This window comes from Cebus imitator, unplaced genomic scaffold, assembly GCF_001604975.1.
Source record: "Cebus imitator isolate Cc_AM_T3 unplaced genomic scaffold, Cebus_imitator-1.0 Scaffold25, whole genome shotgun sequence".
NCBI classification, from domain to species: domain Eukaryota; kingdom Metazoa; phylum Chordata; class Mammalia; order Primates; family Cebidae; genus Cebus; species Cebus imitator.
In genome coordinates, this window is record NW_016107340.1 from 6,604,826 (window position 1) to 6,616,506 (window position 11,681).

The following is an 11,681-nucleotide window of genomic DNA, read 5'->3' on the forward strand; positions in this document are numbered from 1 at the left end:
AAAAAAAAAAAAAAAAAAAACAGGCTCATGCCTGTAATCCCAGCACTTTGGGAGGCCGAGGCGGGCGGATCACAAGGTCAAGAGATTGAGACCATCCTGGCCAACACAGTGAAACCCCATCTTTACTAAAATATAAAAATTAGCTGGGCGTGGTGGTGTGCGTCTGTAGTCCCAGCTACTTGGGAGGCTGAGGCAGGAGAATTGCTTGAATCCGGGCGGCGGAGGTTGCAGTGAGCCAAGATCGAGCCACTGCACTCCAGCCTGGTGCCTGGCGACAGAGCAAGACTCTGTTTCAAAAAAACAAAAACAACAACAAAAAAAAATTAGCTGGGTGCAGTGATGCATGCCTGTAATCCCAGCTATTCAGGAGGCTGAGGCAGGAGAATCGCTTGAACCTGGGAGGCAGAGGTTGCAGTGAGCCAAGTTGGCATCATTGCACTCCAGCCTGGGCAACAAGAGCGAAACTCTGTCTCAAAAAAAAAAAGAAAAAAAGAAAACATTCGCCTGGGCATGGTGGTTCATTCATGTCTGTAATCCCAGCACTATGGGAGGCTGAGGCAGGTGGCTTGCTTTAGCTCAGGAATTTGAGACGAACTCAGGAGTTCAAGACCAGCCTGGGCAACACAGTGAAAACCAGTATCTACAAAAAAATACAAAACTTAGCTGGGCATACTGGTGTGCACCTGTAGTCCCAGCTATTTGGGAGCTTGAGGGTGGGAGGATCGCTTGAGCTCAGGAGGAGTCAAGACTGCAGTGAGCCATGTTTGCAACATTGCACTCCAGCCTGAGCAACACAGGGAGATCCTGTGAAAGACAGAAAAAAAAAAGGAAGAAAGAAAAAAAAGAGAAAAAGAGAAAGAAGGGAGGGAGGGAGGGACTGTTCAGGCACAAGGACTTCAAGTTTGTTTTTTTAAAAAAGAATAAAACATTGCCCTGCACAACAATGTGAATGTATTTAATGTCAGTGAATTACAAACTTAATGATGGTTAAAATGGTAAATTTTATGTATACATTATCACATTTTTTTTAAAGTAAATTAAAAGACCTGGTCAACATCAAGGGAGGAAAAAAAAAAAAAAAAGACTAAAACATTGCCAACCACGCACTAACATCAATTTGCAAGATGTAACAGTTTTACCTAATAATTTATTTTAAGTAAGAATACATATATATTCTGACCGGGCGAGGTGGCTCAAGACTGTAATCCCAGCACTTTAGGAGGCTGAGGTGGGCGGATCACAAGGTCAGGAGATCGAGACCATCCTGGCCAACATGGTGAAATCCCATGTCTCCTAAAAATACAAAAATTAGCTGGGTGTGGTGGCGCACGCCTGTAACCCTAGCTACTCAGGAGGCTGAATAACATAGAGAGACTCCGTTTCTACAAAAACATAAATTTAAAAAATTAGCTAGGTGTGACAGCACGTGTCTGTAGTCCCAGCTACTCATGAGGCTGAGGTGGGAGGATTGCTTGAGCCCAGGAAATTGAGGCTATAGTGAGCCAAGATTGTGCCACTGAACTCCAGCCTGAGCAATCCAAACAGTTTAAAAAAAACAAAAAAAACTGGGTTGGGGCAGGGTGGTGGGGGTGCAAATAATGATATTTGACACCGCAGCTGTTGGGGATAAGGGAGTGAAGGATGCTCCGGGGTGAACAGTTGGAATTGGAGTGTTTTGGGGATAGATGCTTCCTGGTCTTCAGCTCCTGAGGGGCTGTGCTTTCCCAGACCTTTTCTCCAGTTTCTTAACAATTCTAAGAGCTCCTGATGTGTTTCCAGTAAATTCCTTTTTAAGTTAATCACAGTCAATTTCTGTCACTGCAACCAAGAATACTAAATCTAAAGCTACCATGTATACAATATATACCACACAAGAAATTTATTCCACATCCTTTAAGGTAATGAAATGAGTATGTTTTGAAATTTTGGTGGGGGCCATATGGTGTTCATGCCTACTAATTAAATGTGTCAAAGTGAAACGCAGTGCACTTTCCAGAAAGTTTTCTGTCTTTGCATATGTACTGAACACAGGGCTAATTTTTTTTGCCCCAAACTGCTCTTCTTTCTTATTGTGTGCTTCATGGTCAACCACCTCAAGTACACTTCAATTATATTACATGAATAAAACTCATTGGAATTCAATTGCTGAGGGATATGGAGCAAGAACCTGAACCACAGATAACACTTTGAATTAACTTGCCCCAGCACTGACAAAAATCATTAGCACCACATTTTGCTTTCTGTAAGAACAAGTGTACTTTTGTACAGGAAAATTAGGAGGTTGGGAGAATGAGACCACACCAGGGCATAATTCTTCAAAAAGGTTATTGAAGGAGAAAAGTAACATTTCGATGACCTGCTATGTACAGTGTACATTTGATCTCTCTCTCTCATGCCCACCCCCCTGCTTTTTAAAAAATATTTGTGATGGTGCAGTGGTTCACGCCTGTAATTCCAGCACTTTGGGAGGCTAAGGCAGGTGGATCATATGATGTTGGGAGTTCGAGACCAGCCTGATAAATGTGGAGAAACCCCATCTCTACTAAAAATACAAAAAATTAGCCCGGCATGGTGGTGCATGCCAGTAATCCCAGTTATTTAGGAGACTGAAGCAGGAGTATTGCTTGAACCTGGGAGGCGGAGGTTGCAGTGAGCCAGTATCAGGCCACTGCACTCCATCCTGGGCGATAAAGCGAGACCCTGTCTCAAAAAAAATATATATATATATATTTTGCAGAAACAGGGTCTCATGTTGTTGCCCAGGCTGGTCTCAAACTCTTGGGCCCACACCATACTCCCACCTGGGCCTCCCAAAGTGCTGGGATTACAGGGGTAAGCCACCACACCCACAGTGCTTAGCTTTTTCATAGATATAGCTTTCCTTGCTTACAGAGTTTGCAGTGAGCTGAGATCACGCCACGGCCCTCCAGCCTGGACTAGAGTGAGACTTAAAAAGAAAAAAAAAAAAAAAAAAAAAGCTCAGCACTGTCACCAGGAATACATGGCAAGAAAAGCTGGCAATTTCTACATATCTGTGAAACTCAAATTGTCATTAATAAGGATCAAATGTATCAATAGTGTAAGCCCAAAAGTCTGTGGCAACTTCTTCACTTTCCCCAGATTGTCAATGGCACCTTTGTTAAACTCAACAAGGCTTCGGTTAACAATGCTGAGGATTGTAGAACTACAAATTGCATGAGGCACCTGAACCTGAAATCAATAAATGAACTGATATACATATTGGTTATGGTAAAACCAATAAACAAATTACCTTAATAGAGGTAACTCTTTCATTGCTAGATCTCTTGATAAATACGACATCATCTGACTGGAGAATTTGATTCGTGAGCTCTATGTTGTTGAAAAATTCTTCAAGTTCTCGTGATCCTTCAAATTCTCTTCTCCACGAGGTAGAATGAAGGACTACCTATTTTGTATTAATGAAAGGTATAAATGCCAGCAACAGAAAAGACCGTATCAACAGGCTTATTAAATGGATAAACTGAGGTGTCTAATATTATTTTTGTAATCTTGTCAGTTAACCAGTCACTACTTTCAAACAGAAAAAAAACAAAAGCAAAAACAAAAATGTGACTGACTCCTTCAAGACCAAAATATAACCACTATTTGCCTTGACGGCACTTTGAATAGAGAGCAATACCACCATATTTTACGCTTGCCTTTCTACTTTTTAACATAGATGAACTTTTTTTCCTTAGTAGGAAAAAATACCAAGTAAAGAACAAATAGCAGTTATGGAAAATAATTTCAAAAACTGTAGGGAGCTACAGCACAAAGGACTGAGTGTAAGGAGAGAAACAGAAATCTCCCGAGGCAGAGCCCACATATCTGAATTCCAAGAACAGGCGCTTTCTGAGAGAGAATACCAGGAAATGACTTCACATTTTTCCAGACCATCAACATACTTCATTTTTCCCAGTAGGAGAACCCAATGCCTGCTCCACACCCACAGACGTTGGTCAGGCAAAGCGGCCGCAACGCTTCCGGGCTAAACGCAACTAGGTCCCGCCCCCGGTCCTGCCTGGTCCAGCCAGGCAGAAGTTGCAAACTTTGCGCCTGCGCCCACCGGGCTTGCACCTGTAGGCTCAAGTCGCGCATGCGCTAGATGGGAACGTTGTTTCTTCTCCCCTACGCTTTTTCTGTGGGGCTGTTTTAGGGAGAGTGCTTCCAGGTCGAAAGGCTTGCTTCCGGAGAGCGGGAAGGCTAAAACGCGGTAACTAAACTGGAGCCAACCTTGGTTCTGTATGGAAAAGGCTTTAGCCATGGACAGGTCAGTTGTGATCGTGGGAGCTGAGCCCGAAGTCTTGTCCCTCTCGCCTGCTGGCGAAACGAAATAGGTGAAACTAGACTCCCAGAGAAGCCAAGGAGGTCCTGGGTGCTTCCCCTAAGACTCCTTCCCCAGGCCAGGAAATTTGGCTACAAATGCGGAAAAGGTCGCTTGGCGTGCGTCGGGGTGGGATACGGATCATGATGATTCTCTACATTCTCACTGTGTTCTGCGATCTATTCGGCGCTTTAGGGCAGCAACACTATTCACTCCTGGGGTGGGCAGGGTAGGTAGCCCGGCGTTCTACATGCTGAGTGACCAGCCTGAGATCACAAAGCCAGTCAATGAAGATACTGGGATCTCAGCCCAGACTTTCTGATTACAAGTGCCAGCATCAGATACTGGGTTCATTCTATAATCTGGGTACTATGCTAGCCGGCTGCAACAAAGATCGGTTATTCAAGATCCTTCACCTCGGGGAATTAGTTGTGTAGAGGAGACAACCAAGCAGTATAAGGTGATAAGTGTTTTGGAACGATTAAGTCTCCCTGTCACTGTATAACTATCAGGAAGACCTCTCAAAGAAGGTAACTTTCTAGCTGGTCTTTGAATAATAGTAGTACATTATTGGTACTCCAAACCTTGAGTACCTACTCTGTGACTGCATTGTTCTAAAGGCTTTGAATATATATTATTAGCTTATTTAATCTTCAGAACAAGAAAAATCCTATGAAAATATGTGCTATTATCCTTTCTTCATAGATACCACTGAGATTAAAAGAGGTTAAGGAACTTGCTGAAAGTTAGGAGGCTAGTAAATACAAGGACCAAATTTCCAACCTGCATCTGTGCATCTCCAGGCTACCTGGGGCTCTTTGAGGAGTAAGTAGTTGTTGACCAGATGCTCAAGGGGGCAACTGTAGGTCTTTGTAAAAGAAACATATTCAAAGGTGTTAGGATATAGAAAAAAGTATGTGCTTTATGTTGTAGCTTGGCAGTCACATGCAGAATATGTTTAAAGTGATATTTGTGGCTGAATATAAGACTGAACCCCTAAACTGGGGTCACATTGTAAATAGCATTTTAGGAAATTTGTACTTCTATAGACCAGAGAGAGATATCTGAAGGTTTTTTTGTTTGTTTGTTTTTTAATTAAATCTTTAAAATTTTGTCTTTGGTTATTGTTTCCCATACTTTCCTGCTGAAGGAATATCTGAAGGTTTTAAGTGGAGGAAAAGCATATGAGATTCTTGTCTTAAACATAGGCCTTTTAGTCCACACAATTTCGTTTCTAGACCTTTGAGTGAAAATGACAGGGAGTGATGGGACAGGAGACATCCTGGGTTGAAATAATTTGAAGGATCATTTTGCTTCATTTACCAGAATTATTTTACTTACCCTCTTATCTCACAAGCTCTGTTTTGTGTTGTTGTTTGTTTTTCAGTAGTACCTGTGTTTTAAAGCATTTTGGAGACTGCAGAAAATCTTTTAAGAGAGAATTCCTGTAATTAGATAACTCCTCAATCCAACAAGGGAAATGAAATTGACTTTTATGAAGCATTTATCTAAAACAGTGTTATAATATAGATTCCAAGTGTTGAAATAATTCCTTAGGAGAAAATAACATAGCGAGTACTAGAAAGTCAGAGAAGTTTTTGTGCAGGTAAGATTTGAGTAAGGCTTTGAAGAATAAGCAGGATTTGGAGCCAGGAGTGCATTCTCAGCAAAAGATGTAAGACTTGGCTACTGAAATGACCTATACCATAACTTATGCAGAGTCCTTTACTCCAGCTGTGATGATAAAATTCTTTTTCAAATACTACATTCTCATTTCACTTATGTAAACTTGATTATACTACTTTAGGAGTGGCTTTGGAGATATATCATCCCCTGTAATCCGGGAGGCAGAGGTGACACGGACTGCACGGAAACAGAGTGCTCAAAAAAGAATTTTAAGTATCCTTTGCAATTTAAGCATCATTATAAAAATTGTAACATGTTTGGAATCGGTGTTGTAGAATTTTCTTTTATGAGAGTATCAAATGTTAGCTATAATAAAATCCTGTAGAAATTTTTTTTCACTCTGTGGAACTGTTGTTTGGTAAATATAATGCTGAAATTTAATGAGATTATGTTTCCCTAAGAATAAAGATATTTCATTTTACTGCTATCATATTGTGGTTAGCTTCTGCTGAGATTAGATTTCTTTTTATTATTTGAAAACTGACTAAAAACATTTAGTTTAGTAGTTATCTAAAACTGACATCAGAGAATTTAGATGGCAGAAGGAATTATTTACCCTTTGCATAGAAAAATAGTAGCCATAAAATACTTTATTCTTGATAAATGTATTCACATAATTTATATAGTAAAAATATTGTTAGTTCTCACTTTAATGATCTCTTTTCTACATGGAAAACTTTTCTTAACTCATTGTACAGTTCAGGCATCTCAAGATGAAAATTTTGGTAATACTACACCAAGAAACCAGGTTATTCCTCAAACTCCTAGCTCCTTTCGACAGCCTTGTAAGACTTTTTTGCTTTTAAAGCACTTAATAATAATGATAATTATAATGGCAGCTAACATTTATTGTAGCACATAAGTATAGTATTTGGTTACAATATCAATAATTAAGCACAAATAATAATGATTGCAGTTATTTGTTGAACTCTTGCCATGTACAAGATACTTTATTTTACATAAACACACAGTAACTATGACATAGGTATTATTAGTTCTTTTTTTTTTTTAAACACGGGGTTTCACCATCTTGGTCAGGCTGATCTTGAACTCCCAACCTCAGGTGATCCACCTGCCTTGGCCTCCAAAGTGCTTGGATTCCAGGTGTGAGCCACCACGCCCAGCCCAGGTATTGTTAGTTCTGTTTTACCAAAACTGAAAGCAAGACTTAGAGAAGTTAACTAATACAGGCAATAAGTATGTAAATAGGCTGGATGCAGTGGCTCACACCTGTAATCTCAACACTTTGGGAGGCTAAGATGGGCAGATCACTTGAGGCTAGGAGTTTGAGATCAGCTTGGCCAACATGGTGAAACCCCATCTCTACTAAAAATACAAAAATTATCTGGCGTAGTGGGGCATGCTTGTAATCCCAGCTACTCAGGAGGCTGAGGCAGGAGAATTGCTTAAACCTAGGAGGGAGAGGTTGCAGTGAGCTGCGATTGTGCCCCTGTACTCCAGCCAGGGCGAAAGAGCAAGACTCTGTAAAGTATGTAAATAATGAAATTGGGATTCAAACAATGATCTGTTTACTCCAAAGTTTATTCCCACTATAATGCACTGCCTCGGTAAGCCTTATAAAATTAAAACATGAAGAATCCATTGACTCATTAGTGTTTTTAACTGCTCAGTTATGCTATAATGAAAGCATTCATAATTGCAGTAAGATTTTTCCTGATAGGCTCAGTAGTACCTAGAACTCAAATTTAGAAAAGTAAGTTAAATCCTTGTATTGTGAAAATGTTAACATTTAAAGTATTTATCTGGTTAGAGTCTAAATAATGGTAAACTGAAAAATTTATTCTTCCTTGTTTATTTGCTTACTTTGTTTTGATAATGAATGCCCATGCACCTTAAGTTTTTTCTACCAACCTTTGTTTGTAGTTACCCCAACAAACCGAAGCTTACTAAGGCAGCCGGATATTTCCTGCATTCTTGGAACAGGAGGGAAGTCGCCTCGACTTACACAGTCTTCAGGGATCTTGGGAAATCTCTCCATGGTATGTAGAAAAATAGGGCTAAGAACTTTTCCTTTTGGGTCGAGTGTGGCGGCTCACACCTGTAATTTCAGCACTCTTCAAACTCCTGACCTCAAGTGATTCTCCTGCCTTGGCCTTCCAGAGGTCAGCAGTTTGAGACCAACCTGGCTAGCATGATAAAACCCTGTCTCTACTAAAAATAAAACAATTAGCTGGGAGTGGTGGCTCATGCCTGTAATCCCAGCTACTTGGGAGGCTGAGGTGTGAGAATTGCTTGAACCCAGGTGGCAAAGGTTGCAGTGAGCCATGACTGAAAAAGAAAAAGGGGGAGAGAAGAAAGATCTTCTTCCTTTTAATAAATGTATGTTATTTGATATAAGTCTTTTAATAAATACTTAAAAGACTTTTAATGAATATTGAGTCATAAATCATCATAAAAGTATAACTAGGTTATATGGATTGAAATAATTAGACATCGCCGGGTGCAGTGGCTCACGCTTGTAATCCCAGCACTGTGGGAGGCCGAGGCGGGTGGATCACGAGGTCAAGAGATCGAGACCATCCTGGTCAACATGGTGAAACCCCGTCTCTACTAAAACTACAAAAAATTAGCTGGGCATGGTGGCGTGTGCCTGTAATCCCAGCTACTCAGGAGGCTGAGGCAGGAGAATTGCCTGAACCCAGGAGGCGGAGGTTGCAGTGAGCCGAGATCGCGCCATTGCACTCCAGCCTGGGTAACAAGAGCGAAACTCCGTCTCAAAAAAAAAAAAAAAAAAAAAAAGAAATAATTAGACATTTAAAAACTGAAAATCATGTGCATTTCATATCCCAGATGGAAACAGTGATACCAGCAACCTTTAGATGCAAATAAGATGTTTTAATCTGTCAGTTTGCTGACCAGGAGAAATACGTGCTGTGGTTGGTTGCTGATGGCTATAAAATCTGATCCCTGTTTTGAAGCATACAAGAGGAGAAATCAAAGGGTAGTAGATGAAGATTATCATAAGGAAGATATAAAATGTATCAAAGGGGATAAAAGAGAAAATTGGAAAAAACAGATGAGATACACTTTGGAAATTACTATGGAACAGTATTGAAAATAGCAAAAGAAATGTTACATAAACTGTGATGAAGAATGACTTCACCTAAGTATTAAAAATATACTATAGCAGCTGGGCATGGTGGCTCACATCTGTAATACCAGCACTTTGGAAGGCCAAGGCGGGCAGATCACTTGAAGCCAGGAGTTTGAAATCAGCCTGGCCAACATGGTGAAACCCCATCTCTACTAAAAATACAAAAATTAGCCAGGCATGGTGGCATGTGCTTGTAGTCCCAACTACTTGGGAAGGTGAGGTAGGAGGATGGCTTGAGCCTGGGAGGCAAAGGTTGCACTGAGCCATGATCATGCCACTGCACTCCAGCCTGGACAACAGATCCAGACCTTGTCTCATGTAAAAAAAAAAAAAAAAAGAAAAAAGAAAAGAAAGAAAGACCCATACATATAATTTTTAGAAACCTTATTTAAAGTATCCACTCAGTGAAAATAACTCCATCACTTTTCTATATTTTTATTTGTTTATTTTTTTAAGGTTGCTAATCTGGATGACAGTAACTGGGCAGCTGCATTTTCATCACAGCGTTCCGGGGTCTTCACAAACACAGAGCCCCATGGTGTAACAGAAGATATAACTATCAGTGCTGTTATGTTACGTGAGGATGATCCTGGAGAAGCTGGTAAAATGGCATTGAGCTTTGTGACAAGTAGCTTTCCACTTTACTAATATCAAGGAAACTGTCTCCTCCTGTTTCTGAACATCATTATAATATATTTTTCTCTTCCTTTTCTTTCTCTTTTTTTCTTGAGGGAGTGGCTTAAACAACAATTTTGTTTGTTTGTTTTGAGACAAGAATCTCACTCTGTCACCCAGGCTAAGTGCAGTGGTGCAATCATGGCTCACTGCATCCTCAGACTCCTAGGCTTAAGCAATTCTGCAGCCTCAGCCTCCTACACTAATTGGGACTGCAGGCATCCACCCACCATTCATAGCTTATTTATTTATTTCTTTATTTAGGGCAGAGTCTTTCTCTGTTGTCCAGGCTGGAGTACAGTGATGGCATCTCAGCTCACTGCGCCTTTGCCTCCCAAGTTTAAGCAATTCTCCTGCCTCAGTCTCCTGAGTAGCTGAGATTATAGGCACATGCTACCATACCCAGCTAATTTTTGTATTTTTAGTAGAGATGGGGTTTCATCATGTTGGCCAGGCTGGTCTCGAACTCCTGACCACAGGTGATCTGCCCACCTTGGCCCCCCAAAGTCCTGGGATTACAGGTGTGAGCCACTGCATCTGGCCACCAGCTAATTTTTTCTTTTCTTTTCTTTTCTTTTCTTTTTTAAGATAGAGTCTCGCTTTGTTGCCGAGGCTGGAGTGCTGTGGCACAATCTTGGCTCACTGCAACCTCCACCTGCCATGTTCAGGTGAATCTCCTGCATCAGCCTCCCAAGTAGCTGAGATTACAGGTGCCTACCACAATGCCTGGCTAATTTTTGTATTTCTTGTAGAGGCAGGGTTTAACCATGTTGACCAAGCTGGTCTTAGACTCCTGAGCTCAAGTGATCGCCTGCCTCAGCCTCCCAAAGTGCTGGGATTACAGGCATAAGTCACTGTGCCCAGCCTAATTTTTTATTTCTTTATAGAGACAGGATCTCATTATGTTGCCCAGGCTGGTCTCAAACTCCTGTACACAAGTCATTCTACCACCACAGCCTCTCGAAGTGCTGGGATTACAGGCAACAACAGAAATTTATTGTCTCACAATTCTGGAGGGTAGATGTCTTAGGTAAAGGCGTTGGCAGGGTTGGTTTTCTCTAAGGCCTCTTCTCTTGACTTACATACAGCCGCCTTCCTACTGTGTCTTCATATGGCCTTCTGTCTATGATATATTTTTCATTAAGCTAATTAGTTATGGTTATGGCTACAGTATTTGTTACAATATGACTAGAAGGTTGAAAATCTCACCTTAGTTCTCAGTCAGAGCAGCATCTTGCCATTTTATCTTTTAATGTGAACAGTAGCCCATTATATTATTAGACAAGTCTCATATTTTAATTTTTTTCTATTTGTACTGTTGAAAGAGTATTTCTTTCTTTAGGTTTAGTTCTTAATCTAACACTGTTGATGTGTTTTGTTTTGTCCTGGACCCTAATACAGTTTTTTTTTTTTTTTGACCACTGTATAAGCATTAACTCATGTAATACTTATCCTAGTCCATTAAATAGTTACAATAATTATTCCGATTTTTGAGAAAAGGAAACTGCTGCTCAAAGTGGCTGAGGAACTTACTTCAAATCACCTGGCTAGGAAGTGGTAGTACGAGGATTTGAAACTAAGCAGTTTAGCTCCAGAGCCCTGCTCTTAACATTTTGGTAACTACTTTCTTGTAGTATCTGTCAAAAATAGGTACTCTTTTTTTTTTTTTTTTGAGATGCAGTCTAGCTCTGTCATCCAGGCTGGAGTGCAGTGGCGTGATCTCAGCTCACTGCAACCTCCACCTCCCGGGTTCAAATGATTCTCCTGCCTCAGCCTCCTGAATAGCTGGGATTACAGGCACATGCCACCACACCCAGCTAATTTTTGTATTTTTAGTAGAGATGGGGTTTCACCATGTTG

At 40.7% G+C, this 11,681-nt stretch overlaps 1 protein-coding gene and 1 long non-coding RNA gene across 3 annotated transcripts in view; one reads left to right on the forward strand and one right to left on the reverse strand.

Moving 5' to 3' along the window:
• The window catches only part of LOC108300237, a 9,456-nt gene extending 5,447 nt beyond the window's left edge, over positions 1-4,009 (reverse strand). For both annotated transcript variants that reach the window (XR_001823312.2, XR_001823313.2), the window contains exons 1-2: positions 3,888-4,009; positions 3,272-3,427 (exon numbers count right to left, since the gene is read on the reverse strand). This is a non-coding gene — a long non-coding RNA (uncharacterized LOC108300237). The remainder of the gene's footprint in view (positions 1-3,271; positions 3,428-3,887) is intronic.
• A 46-nt stretch (positions 4,010-4,055) lies between these two features.
• Positions 4,056-11,681, forward strand: part of NUP107 (nucleoporin 107) — a 59,065-nt gene continuing 51,439 nt past the window's right edge. The window contains exons 1-5 of the mRNA XM_017522813.1: positions 4,056-4,291; positions 6,153-6,244; positions 6,730-6,816; positions 7,916-8,031; positions 9,603-9,747. Of these exons, the coding sequence (XP_017378302.1) occupies positions 4,266-4,291; positions 6,153-6,244; positions 6,730-6,816; positions 7,916-8,031; positions 9,603-9,747 (466 nt within the window). The 5' untranslated portion in view covers positions 4,056-4,265. The remainder of the gene's footprint in view (positions 4,292-6,152; positions 6,245-6,729; positions 6,817-7,915; positions 8,032-9,602; positions 9,748-11,681) is intronic.